At 45.2% G+C, this 13,423-nt stretch overlaps 1 protein-coding gene across 4 annotated transcripts in view; it reads right to left on the bottom strand.

Moving 5' to 3' along the window:
* Window positions 1-5,727: 5,727 nt before the first annotated feature.
* TRNAU1AP (tRNA selenocysteine 1 associated protein 1) overlaps window positions 5,728-13,423 on the bottom strand; it is a 247,886-nt gene continuing 240,190 nt past the window's right edge. For all 4 annotated transcript variants that reach the window (XM_078682552.1, XM_078682555.1, XM_078682554.1 and 1 more), the window contains one exon: window positions 5,728-7,972. In XM_078682552.1, coding sequence (XP_078538678.1) covers window positions 7,836-7,972 — 137 coding nt within the window. In that variant the 3' untranslated portion in view covers window positions 5,728-7,835. The remainder of the gene's footprint in view (window positions 7,973-13,423) is intronic.

The raw sequence follows: 13,423 nt of genomic DNA, 5'->3' as shown, positions 1-13,423 counted from the left end.
ACATCCACCCAAGCCTCTGAAACTAAAGTTGCTTCAGTGTGCTCTCTGACAGAATCAGCGAAAACCAAGGATTCCATCTGGAGACTTACCACTGCAGGAGTACCTGCCAGTGCACTAGGGGGACTTTTCTTTGGACAGACAAAGTCTGCAGTTCGGTGCCCTTTGGCTTTGTAATTAAAGCACCAAGCCTTCTTGGGATCCTAGTACCCTCCCTTGTTCTGTAGATTGTCTCAGGGCCCACTCTCCTGAATAGGTTTTTGGGGTCCTTTAGAAGACTTTCTTTTTGTCTTTAAACTGGTCACTATCTTGCCCTGGAGGTATTTAGGGGGTGGGGAGGCCTTAGTAACCCTTTTTTTCTGGTCACATGCACAATGAGTTGCCTTGGTTAACCTAGTCTTGACACAGTGGTCAGCCTTCTTTCCCAATTCTTGGGGATAGGCGAGACGTAGGTCTATCAAGTACTGATGCAACTTTTCAGAAACAAAGTTACTTAACAGATGCTCTTTCATAATAAGATTATAAAGTTCATCATAGTCTTGCACCACGTTAACTTTTAACCAGCCATCTAGTGTTTTGACTGAGGAGTCAACAAAATTTACCCAGATCTGACTCGAGGTTTTACAAATTTTCCTGAACCTGATTCTGTACTCCTCAGTGGTGAGTCCAACACCCTCAATCAAGGTGTCTTTCATGAGGTCATAGGACTCCGCATCTGCCTCATTCAGTGTCAGGATTCTATCCTTACACTTTCCAAAAACAGCTCCCAGAGTAGAGAGCCCCAATACTTCTGGCTGAGTTTCTTCATTTTACAAGCCCTCTCAAAGGCTGTAAACTATTTGGTGATATCATCACCTTCTAACATATTTGGCGACAATCCCTGTGGGGATTTTAGGGTCAAAAAAGTCATCTTTCTCTTTATTTATAATTTAGCTGCCTCCAAAGATAGGTCCAAGGTCCATCTCTGCTCTCTCTTTTTCTATGGCTAAGATTAGGGTTTTTAAAGCTAGCCTTCTAGCTGCTTCTGAAGTTCAGAAACCTCATCTTCGACTTCAGCTGCAGTAGTACTTCTAGTAAAGGTGCTGCCAGTGGGAGTGGGGTGGGCAAGGACTCATCATGGGTATTAGCAGGCCTAGTCCCCATGGCAAGGTTCCATGCTGTGCTGAGGCCATTAAGTTGGGTCAACGTAAGTTTCTTGTAAGGACACACGTTGTGTGCCTAGGTACCACCCTCTATCTCAGACAAGGCATTTAGATAATTTGAGACCTTTTTATAAAGTTAGGAAAAATCTAGCAACTATACTTTTGGAAATCCCAACTGTCAAGGATAGTATTAAAAATCTAATTCGGGGGGAGGAGCTACGACACCAACCGAGATGGCAGCATAGTCTCCCGGCTCCGATGACCTCCGTCCTACGCTCGCTTATCCTGTCGACTATCCTGATCTCCTGCCCCGGATTCGTGTGGGTGAACTAGTTGGCACCCCGATGGTGTGACCACGGAATTTTTCTGATGTTCTGGGGTGAAGTAATATCGAAAATGTTTTGAGGCCTAACCCAGACTGGAAGCCGGGGACTCGATTGCTGGTCTACCCGGGTCCAAAGTGAACAACATCGGACTGAGGAGAGTGGTTGGGTCCGGTCCTTGGAACTTTTGAAAATTTCTCTGGACTACTTTGCAACCATCTGCTGCCTGGTGCTGTACCTGAGGTGAGGTGACGGGTGGCGAGCGGTGCTGCGTCGTGGGGGGCCCCGGCCCGGCACTAGCACCGCTGGTGCCCCGGGGTGGGGGTCCCGCCGCGCGTGGCTGCGTGCTGTTGGCCCGTCCCTCACGGCTTGTTTCTGCTCCGGCGTATCCTGCCCCGGAGAAGGCGCCTCTCCGTGGGGATCGTTATGTCTGCGGACGTATGGAACTTGGCGGAACGGACCCAATGTGGCCCTTCCTTGCGGATGGTAGTGGCGGAACTTGCGGCGCTTCACCCGACAGTGAGGGCCCAGGTCAATCATTTGCTGTTGGCAGCGGATGGGATCATAGGACCGGGAGCAAGCCCTGACTTGATTCTTGAGACCTGGCAGCCAACCTGCCTCCTGTTGGGCGCCCTAGTGGCGCGTTTGGACCCGGTGCTGGAAGCTGTGCCTGCCCCCGAAGAAATGGAACTCATCGTGTGTGCTGAGATTGGTGACTCTCTTACGTTTTCTGAAACATCGGTCCTACAGTTATCGGAACATTTCACTGCTTCCCTCATCCTGGACACTGTTGGCCCACGCTATAATCTGTATCGGAACGAGTCGCACTCCCTTCCCAATCGGTCTCCCAACATGGCGGATGTAACGATGCTTGGCTTCGGAGACGGGGAGGGTCATCGTTTGTGCAAGCCTCTCCCGTTTGCTGGCCCAAGCTTCTGTGTGACTTTTGACTTCCCGGGGATAGGGCTTTACTTATCCGAGGGACTCGGCAACTTTGATAGACGGGGCCAAGGCTGAGATTGTGGGTTGAATTGTTCACGATGGATCTATTGGTAACGGGACTGCTTCCTTAACAGACGGATTCCGGGGCGGGGGTATCTGGTTTCCCCCGGGGCATTTTTGTATGGTGGACAACTTTATTTGTGCTGGCTTAGGGGGGCCCCCTTTGTTAGGGCGGGGGGAGAGACCGGGAGCGCATAGACTATCGCCCTCCTCCACTTCCCCGTTGGGTGGGATTTCCTTTCTTTCTCCTTTTTCTCTGTTTCTTCTATATTTCGGGTTTGGTTCTCGGGCGACAGGCACCTTGCTGGGGGGGGGGGGGGCCGTAGTCATCTGCAGGGGTGCAGGTTGGGGGAGGGGATTTTCCGATTTTATTTTTGTTTCTATGGCCTTTTTCTCTTCTCTTATTTTTCTTTGTCTTTTTCTTTTTCTGGGTCAGTGCAGTGGGTTTCCTTTGGTATCAATCGCTGCTTTTTCATCTGTGCCTCAATTTTCGTGCTGTTCTCTGGGTCTTAGGGCAGGTGACTAGCAGGCGCGAATTGATCGTAATATTCCCTCACATCCTGAACCGCCTGTTCCAGCGCCATTGACTTGACCGATTACTGTTTATTGTTGACACGTTTACTATTCTGCCTGCCATTTTTTTGCTGCTGGGAAATTGTTCGGCACCTTATCCTTCCTTCCTATACTATAAAATGAAAACCTTTTATATCCTGTTTTTCTAATTGTGCAGTTTAGTGACCAGGAGTACGCCAGCATGGTGATTCTGCTCCCCGAGGTGCTGCATGTGATTAAAATTGCTCTCTGTTAATCTAACTGCTTAGCGGCCAGCCCCGGGGGTTGTAGGCCTATACTTGTATTTGGTTGAATTGTCAATAAAGGTTTAAAAAAAAAAAATGTATCTAATTCGAATGGACTGGGGACTTAACCAAGGTCCTAACAGTTCAAGTTTTAAAAATTTGGAAAATGTTTTACAAAAATTCAAAAATCAATAGTAACTAATGTCAATTGTGGATTTACTTTGTGGAGTCACTCGTTGACCAAGTAGTTTCAGCAAATGCAAAGTCTTGTATCCCACCGCTGAACCACTAATGTAGGAAGCTGGCTCTTAAAATAGTGGACCAAAACAAGGTACACTATGTAAAAAGGCCAGGCAAACCCAAATTTGTTTACAGAGGCACAATTTATATCCCAAATGCTTTTTTTTGTGGTAGTGTGGGTGAGCAGTTAGGCGTATCAGAGGGTAGTGTTAAGCATTTGTTGACACACACGGAGGCAATAAATGAGACACACTCAAGAATAAATACGAGACCAAATTTAGAAAAATAACTTGTATTTTTATATACATTTTGATAACAAGAACTTCAAAAGCAATTAAGTACTTTTTAAAATATTGAATTTTTCAGTTAAGTAAGCAACTACTTAAACGTACCTTTACGCACAATGATTTCCTAAAGGAAAAAAGGCATAGATAGAATACAGGTATTTACGGTCGGCTTCTCTGGGTCTTCTTTGGTTCTACGGGTCATAGGGGGCCACGGTCCAAAGTACTACCAGCCGTTTCTCGTTACCTGCCCTGGGGGGCGTCCAGGTGCAGAGGTGCTGGTCGCATTGGTAGCTGTGCGCGCTATGCCAGTAAAGAGAAGGGTAGCCACCTAAAACAGGTTGCAGAGGGGGACTTGGGGACAAGTATGGGAGCTCCCAATGGGTGGCTTGGGTCACAACGGTCCGGGGGACAAGGGAGCATAGTCTATTCATCAGTACCCAGGCTGGGGGTCTTGTGTGCAAATGAAAGAGAGTTTGGCTGCGCTCTGTGCATCCTGGAGCCTTGGGGTCGTGGTCTCGCCAGTTGAGGGTGAGAAATCAGGACAGCTGTGCCACTTTCGAAGTGGGTCCCTGCAGTGCTGGCGTCCCTTGGCGGCTTCTCAGTGTCGTTGGAGTCTGGATTGGACTCTCACAGGCTTGGCTTGCTGCAAGGGGTCCGGTATCCAGGGTATTGGTCCTGTGGAACTCTGGTTGGTCCAGGTGTCCTCACTTGGTGGGGGGACATATCTCACCTTCATGAACACTGGTTCCTCTTCCTGGGTGGCTGCGGTATTGGGCTGGTCGGTGAGCCGTAACTCGGTGAAGCGGACTTTGCTTATCGGTGCCTGCAGACTGCAGCAAAGTAGCTTCTTTACTCCAAGAGAGATTATTTGGCGATTTGCGAATGCTGGCAGTCTCCCATGGTTCTTGGAAGCTGATCAGCTGCAGGACGAGGCGCTGGTCACGACTGTTGAGATTTGCTGCAGGCAGGGTTTGGCGCCAAAAGCCTACAGCAGTCATCAGCTTGCGCTCTTTCTTGCGGCTTCCGTGTCCTCTTCTTGATCCATTGAATCTCAGTTCTTGGTGTCAGGGGTGCCACCTAAGAACTCAATTTAGGGGTGCTCCAGGGAGTGTTCAATGGGCTACTTACCTTTAGGGTATCCACACCTTCCATATGACCTCTTTCAGGATCTGTTTCTGCCCGCAGAGAGCAGGGTCTCTCAACCGCAGGGGGTCCGAAACCTGGCAGGATGATCTGCCCCAGTTAGCCAGTACACAGTCGGTAGGTTTTCAGGGGGCACCTTTAAGGTGCCCTCTGGGTGTATGTGTTAATAAATCCACCACCGGAATCAGTGTGGGCTTATCAATATAAGGTGTTTGATACCAAACATCTCTAGTTTCAGTGAAGCCATCATGTAGCTTGGGAACTCAGAAACAGAAGTGTCCAGCACATATACTCAAAAAAGCCTCCCTGTCCACTTGCAATATCTAAGAATCGACTTTGACTCCACAAGGGCATATCTGCTCATGCAATATGTCCACACATGTAGTATAGTGCACCCTGTCTTGGGGCTCTAAGGCCTGCAGTAGGGGTGGTTTACCTATACTCCTGCAGTGTCCGCAGGCATGGCGCACAAGAGGTGTGCCATGCCTATCTTCACTTTTCTCTGCACCATTGCATGCAACCTGCAGCTGGAGTTGACATGTTGCTACTGTTGGGGTACAATACATGCTTCAGCCCTTAGGGACACTCTTTAGTCTTATTTCCCTAGGTACCAGGGGCACCATTTACTAGGGACTTACAAGGGGCGCTAAAGGTTTTGCCAATTAGAGGAACAATTGTACAGTTTTAGGGAAAGAGAGCAGGCACTGGGGACCTGGTTAGCAGGAACCCAGTGCATTTCTGTCAGAATTACATCAGATACCAGGACAAAAGAGGGGCCAACCATATCAAAAAGGGGCACTTTCCTACATTACTTTATTAATAATATTTTATTTTTCCCATTTACATTACTACTACATTCTGAAAAAGGATCGACAGCAAAGGCTGTAGGTAAATTACAGAAATTAAACGTTAAACCAAAAAAGATAAAATATACTCTGTTTTACTGTAAAGTCATTATTTGCACTAGTTTGCACACATGTGACAAAGTGAACACGTTGTGTCCCCTTTAAGGTTGTGCTCTCAGGTTCTTAAATGCCTCCAGAGGTTACCAGCTCGTAGAAATACAGAAGACACACAGTGAAGAGCTGGAAATCAGATGTATCAGTTTAAATACAACAATGTAAAAAAACACATTTTAAAGTGAAACTATGTCCAATACAGGTAAGCACGGTTTGCTTTCAGGGGACAGTAAAGGGGACAACTAACGTTTCGGTGGGCAATATTCTCTCTAAATTATTCCCATCAGTGTTTAACAGCAGTGATAGCCATGGATATGAGAATTATGCATTTTGTGACTAAAGTTTGTGCTCACTCTACCGTGTTTCCAAGGTAATAATGTCCATGGAAACTAAATGAAAGGCTCTCCTCATGTTTTAGATGTTAATGCTAACTTTCCATAAAAAATCCTAAAGAAGCAAGCTCGTAAATTAGAAATAAGCTTGCAAATTATAAGCAAGCTCACAAATTAGCTTGATAGGTATTTAGACCAAAGCTTTATGTCAGTCTCTCGAAGCATTAATGGTAGTGTGAATTACAACCAGTCCCAAAATGTTTATCAGGGCCTTCATCAGTGCACACTCTTTTGGCCCATGAAACAATAAGGGAAAAGACTATTGCGGACAAGAGCTGGTAGGCGAGTGTGCCACTGCCCATGGAGTGGACTGTCACAAGAAATGGAATAAGTCTAGTAGTCACTCCCAGGATAAAGTCTGTACTGAAAGTCAACACTACGAAAGCATTGCTTGAGGTCACCGGTTATCAGCACTGCACAGACCCACCTACCAGGCTTCTAGGGTGGACAGCAAACGCCTGTTTATACCAATCAGGTTTGCATCACAACAGTGTGGGGAGGGGCATCAATTATGGTTCCTCGGTCAACTGACAAAATTCCTGGATGGAAATAGCTACATGAAGAGTTGTGAACATATGCTATACATTTATGTTTAAAGACAACTAACTCCATTTCCATAGCATAGGCCAACTCATGGAGATCATTACCAAACCCTTTCAACAATGAAACCCTCAAAACAAAGCCATCAGTGGCCACGGGCTGAAAAAAGACCCTGAAAAACAAACATTTGTGTGGTTTTTCAATAGTTGCTACATAGCTGGCAGATTCTCTGAATCACACACTACCGGCATCTTAGTGCTGTGTACTCAAAACCACCACAGACTGTTATGCTGGTACTCTAGAAGCACTCAGAGGTGGTCATCAGCATTAATTCAGCTCCTCTTCTTTCATGAGAACTAGTTCCTTGGCATTGATGCCTTGTACGCATCCATATCTTCCCTTCTCAAAAATAGTTCAACGCCTAATAGACCAAGTTTTATCTTCTTTACAAGTCCCAAGATCACTAATAACAGATCACCATTCATCAGTCCACCTTTGTGAATCGAACCCCTTTCTTATCAGGGAGATGAAAATCCAGGAATGGGTTCGATGACAGTAATTAAACACCAAGAGTAACCTTCCCTTGCTGGAGTTGTTGCAACTTTTCAAGAGACCAACAGGGAACACAGCTCGAGTTCCTAGTCTGGGAGGAAACACAGTTAAATGATCATGATAGAGGCCTAGCCAGGAACCAGTGCAGCATACATGCCCTTGTATCAACTGCAACTGATAAATCAAATTCAGTCCTCCAAACGGCGTTCTGAATTCCCGATGCCAGGTAGTCTATCTACCAACAGCAGATAAAGCTGGAGAGAACTGCAAGTGAAATCCGTAAAAAGAATCACAACTGCCATTTTGTAATGCAACAAAGAATGAAGAAACACAACACCATAAATACTGAATCCATATCTCAGTCTTAAATATTAGTTTGCCGGTTCTTCTTGGTGCTGGGGGCCCTTCTGAAGTTCCTTGGGGCAGTAAGAGACTGCAGGCAACCCTGTTTCAGAGACTAGTTAAATTCCAGCAGGGATTTCGGAGGTGACTGTGTCTAATGGTTGCCAGTGACAGTTCATTAATGCATCATATAGCTCCTCACTCTGCTCCATAAACTGCTTGTTGGCCTCATTCACATCTAGAGGTGGATTTGGATCTACAATAAAAAAAGATAATAAGCCATGAAAAGTTGTGGATATGAGTTGCCTAGCATGCACAATGTTAATGTTAACCTGGCTTTAAAGCTTTTCTATAAAGAGAAACAATAAGTAGATATATTGACTGGCTACAAAATAAAATATCTTGCTAGCTAGAGCGATCACATCGGGTCACTTCTTCAGGTGAAGGAAAAAGGAAAAACAATATTTCATTAAGCCTTCTAATGTAGATGTTTTCTAAACAGTGAACAGCTGTATGCAACCCTGCACTCAGGCTCCAGTCTCAGTTACAACTAGGGCAGGTGGCATGGCAAACATTTGTTTTCACCCCTCAACACATTTTCTAGAATCTTTTGAGAATGGGTCTAATAAAGCACTCAAAGCAGTCATAATTTTCATCAAGAACAATGAGAGCAGAATGTTTCTGTAGCACAAACTATCTATGTCACGACCCACTATCAGGCCACTTACCTGTAGAGTTGGGCAGATTACAATAATAGAATTTTAAACCCCTCCACTGCTTTTCTGTAATTTTGTGAGGCCCAAAGTTGGCTTAATTCTTTCCTTTTTTGAGGACGCCCTTGGGTATTAGTGCACTATATAAATTATTTTTCATTTAATGTATTTCATTAGGAACTAACATTAGGAAAAAGAAATCCTTGTCCATCCCAGGTGTGCTGTTTCTATATGATATATTATAAGGATAACTAATGTGTGATCCCAAAAGAAAAAAATGTGTTTTACGCAAGTACACAATATATGTGGATGATTTGTGAAGATGAAGAAAGGGACCACGTAATAGACGTCCCTACCACTTTTACGCAAGGTAATTTGCACAGAAGCACAGAGGGCCAGTGAGTATAAGTAGTCTCACTTAAACACTATATGATAGGCATGCAGTGGAAGAGGCATGCTGCTAGTGATACCGGTTGCTTAAATACGTTGTTGGTTCTGCGCAATGGTTGCGCAAAAATGAGCATGCAGAGTGTATGTACTCTGCATTATGGGTAACGATATGCTCTTGTTCTAGGCGAATCTTCACGAAGGCCACATGTGGGCAAGTATTATCACTGCCCTATTTCAGCTTTTTGGCACAAACGAGTCACTCATTAAGGTTACCACTAACCCAGGGAGGTACCACTTCATAACCCTGGTGAAAGCCCCGGACCATTTTATGCCTTAGTGTAGGGTTGAAACATGGCGGATTAATTAAGGGTCATAGGACCATAACAGTCCACACTACCCGCTTGATATTGTTTTTACCTTCCCCATCTTCTCCGCTAATAAAGGGATACCTTGGAGAAGGTGAGGGATTTTTAATCTCTAGTTAAGCGGCCTCCTGGTCTCCCTCGAATACGGTTGAGCCCCCCTGACCTTTAGGAGTTGGGTGAACCCAATGATGAAGCATGACACTACTAAGAGTGTGTGAGGGTTATATAAATTTAAAAAAAGGAATTTGTTCCTTCCGTGCACTAGCCACGCAGAGTTACTGTACCCACTCGGGGTGACGCACCCCTCAATTCTCTGCCCCTCTGGTTTTGCAAAATAACACTCCTGTGGTCTTAGGTGGGATACTTTTTTGGTTAAAGCATACTGCTTCCACCTCCTTAGACACCCAATCACCCAATGCACTAACTCATGCACAAGGGGAAGGTGTCAGGTTCAAGTTGAAAGTAAGAAGTGGAAAAGGCTCTGATAAAGAATGGATGAGTGACGCCTAATCCACTGCCTCCATTGTCATTAAGGGCTAGGGTATGAATCCTGAAAGTGAGAGACCACTAGTTATTATTTCTGTTGTTATGCATGATCATCATTGAAAGTCTTAATATTTTACCCCACATTCTGAATCTGGTAATTCACTGCTATGATGAAGCCACAGTTGATAACAAACCTTGTTACCTACTGGAGTTACGTCATAAAGGATTTCAAGGCCAGGCTAACTGAGCTCTCTCAAGGCTGGTCAGCGGAGTGCTCTTTGTCTGCTTTGACTGAAAACATAATGCACAGCTGCAGAAGAGGGAAGGTGGTTGGATGTTGGTTAAGGACCATATTTATGTTACTTACCCTGTAAGCATCTGTTTGTCAAGTATAGTGCCATAAATTTACATCCGCTGCTTACTCCTGCAAACTAGTGTAATGCTCGGACGTTTGCAACTTGTTTTCTTTGAGGAAGTCTATTGAGTCAAACGGTATAGTGACTCCCCTGCTTAGTTTGTAATGCAAATGGGCACACGCTCCATGTTTTCCGCACAGCGGGTGAGCGTAAAGATGGAGTGAAAGATAGGAAATCGCTGTGACCATGCAAGAAGGTATTTACAAAGAATATAAGTGAATAAATGTACATCTGCAACAACCAAGGTCCCATTGATGTAATCCATGTGGGCACACTTGATAATAAGAGTGTGAAGTGCCCTCTGCTACCGAGTCTGGCGGAGGGAAAAAGACCGGGAGATCAAAGGTTTGGTTGAGATGGAAGGGGGTACCAACTTGGGAAGGAATTTAAGATTGGGTCTATGGATAATTCTGTTGTTATGACCTTGAAAGACAAATTCTTCCAGGCCTGCAATTCGATAACGCCCTTACGGAGGAGACAGCGCCAAGGAAAGCAACCTTCCAAGAAAAGAATTGTAAAGAGCACAAAGGATGGAGTGCAAAAGGAGGGCCCATAAGTCTGTTAAGGACAATGTTAATGTTCCAGATGTGTGTATGTGTGTGGGGGGTTGGGGAGGGGGGAGGGAGGTCAACAAAAAGAAAACATACAACCGTTCATTCTCTGCACTAGCCCTGAGAATATAAAACTCACTGCCACCCACAATCAGAACCAACCCCACGACTACCGCCTTCAAAATAGAAATGTAAAGATTTCTGATGAACAAATCTCTCTATTAAGAACCCTGATGAATGATTCGGGAGTACTCTAATGTTGATAATATCTGATCATGATTCAACCTGCTAGAATGATGCCCTGCAGTTCTTTCTTATAACTGTGTGCCATTTACTTTGTTGGTATAACTTGTCTGCGATTTGTTCAGTGCTCAAATATCCGGATGGGTCATGTCCGCGCTTTAAAAAACTCTTAAATAAATGGTCTCCTGTGGAACTCAGTCTATGAATGGCCAGTTCTTCAGCAGATTGTTGTTGTTTCCCCACTGCAGAGAGCGATGGGTGCTGGCCTGTCTCAACACTAGATCCTCTCAGTGACCCTCCGTATGCAACCACTGTGCTGACGAGCACTGTTGGTGGGGACACATGTGAAGTCTGGCATGGAGAACTATGGCAATTCATGAGGCCATCATTCCGAGAAGGCACATACAAGTTTTGACTGCCAACTGATGATTAGGCTGATAAAGAAACAGTGTCTGCTAGAATGCTTGCACCTGTGCTTAACAGGGATAAGCCTTGCAGGTGACAGTATTAAGTAAGGCTTCTAGAAAAGGTTGGATCTGAAGGTGTTCAAGGTGGGTCTTGATGGTATTCATAGTTAAGCCCAGAATGTGGAGGAAGGACACTGTGTGAGCGAGACATGCTGTTTGCTTGCACTCTTCGTCGTCTAAGTAGGGGTACACATAAATACTGATCTTTGGAGATGGGCAGGCACCACAGCGAGGCATTTTGTGAATACTCTGGGGGCTGTGTTGACCCTAAATGGCAACACTTTGAATTGATAATGTTGACCGCTTACCAGGAAATGAAGGTAGCGGCGATGAGCGGATGGATGAGTATGTGGAAAGGGGCATCCTTCAGATCGTGGGCAGTCATGAAGTTGCCTTACTGCAGTGGAGGGATGACATCCTGCAGAGTGACCATGTGAACATTTTCTTACAGGATGTACTTGTTGAGGGGACTGAGGTCGAGTATTGGTCTTAAAGATCCATCCTTTCTGGGGATTCCATGCACATTGCAAACTAAGAAGAGTCACTATACGTCATACCTTGAAAAACGTCTTTGAAGAAAAACAAAACTGAAAATGTCCAAGCCCAACACTAGATGGCAGAGCATGTGTATCTACAGCCACACATGCTATGAACTGCATTTGGGACAAGATAGACCATATTATGTATGGCTATTCATTACTCCGTTGCCTCAGCATAGCAGTAATAAAAATGGGCAGATAGTTTTAGGGTCTATACCCAACATAAAATTATAGATGGATAACTGGGTTACTGTGTTGTTTTTCACCTCAGGGTTCTAGTGCCATCATAGACAACTCAAGCTATGCTTTTGTTGTCTACTTGCTGTCACTCAGAACTGTTCTGTGAAAAACATCCTCGTAACACACAGTTACCCATATATAACACTGTTAGTTTCAGGATAAGTGTATGTGTAAGGGAGAGAATGGGATGATATCCACCTTCCCTGAAGAATGGCAATTTAGCAATAATTCAGAATTACAGGAAGTTTTGACAAAAGAGATTGCTGCTAAATTGTTGCTGCCCTTGTCGGCGATATAAAATGTCTTATTGCTTTTCTGACAAAGCTTAATTGACAGACTAATGTGCAAAATGTAGGCAAGACTTTTTAGGAAAAATCCAGATCTATGTCTTTCAAAGTTATGACAAGAAGTGTTATCTTAAAGTAATGTTGGAAACATGACACGTGGCTACAAGGACAATCTCCTTATGATACCTGGAGCAGTAGCCTTCTTACAGTTAGAGTTACACAATGACAAATGTGTTTGTCATCTCGAAGTTTTGATGAGCTAACTGGTCGAACAAACCTCTTCTTTTTTTTGGTAAATTTTTTATTTTCATTTTCAGTTTGCAAAACACAGTATATAACAGTACAACAAACGACACTGCTGAATACAGGTTACCTACGGACAGCGCACTTTAGGAGGAAGAGTCTCAACGGCATCGTAGCACAGATAAGTCAAAGTCAGGGCCTGAAGTCCCGTCCATGCGGGCAGCCGGAGTGGAGGCAAGGTGTCACGTGCCCAGGTCGCAGAACCCGTCTAAAGGAGCGATGGATGACGCACAAAAAACAAATCAATCCACAAAGAACCCCCCTCCCGACCCGCCCATCCCACCCCCCTGTGGTGATGACAGCCATTCATACACACATACATACGTCTCACAATTAAAGTTGAAATAGGTGGAGCGCGCGCACCGAGGAAGGGCAGACTGCCGAGGGCAATCCACGGGAAAGGAATCGGACCAGAGGGCCCCAGCGGAAGATGAAGATCTTAACGTTTCCCAGAAAGATGTCCGCCACTCTCTCCATACTCAGAAGTCTCCACAGTCTCGCGTGCCAGAGGGAGATCGCTGGGGCATCTGGCGTCTTCCATGCCGCAGCAAGGGTGAGTTTAGCCGCCCCAAGGCAGAGCCAAAGAATCTGCTTGTCGGCTCTTGTTTGGTGTGCAAGATCCGGGTCTCGGAGCCCGAGTAGAACATGTTCCAGTGAGGGAGATATCGGATAGCCCAGTATTTCTTTGAGGTGGGACAAAATCTCCT

Source organism: Lissotriton helveticus, chromosome 3_1, assembly GCF_964261635.1.
Source record: "Lissotriton helveticus chromosome 3_1, aLisHel1.1, whole genome shotgun sequence".
NCBI classification, from domain to species: domain Eukaryota; kingdom Metazoa; phylum Chordata; class Amphibia; order Caudata; family Salamandridae; genus Lissotriton; species Lissotriton helveticus.
The sequence above is the reverse complement of the archived record's forward strand: the minus strand, read 5'-3'. Positions and strand labels throughout refer to the sequence as shown.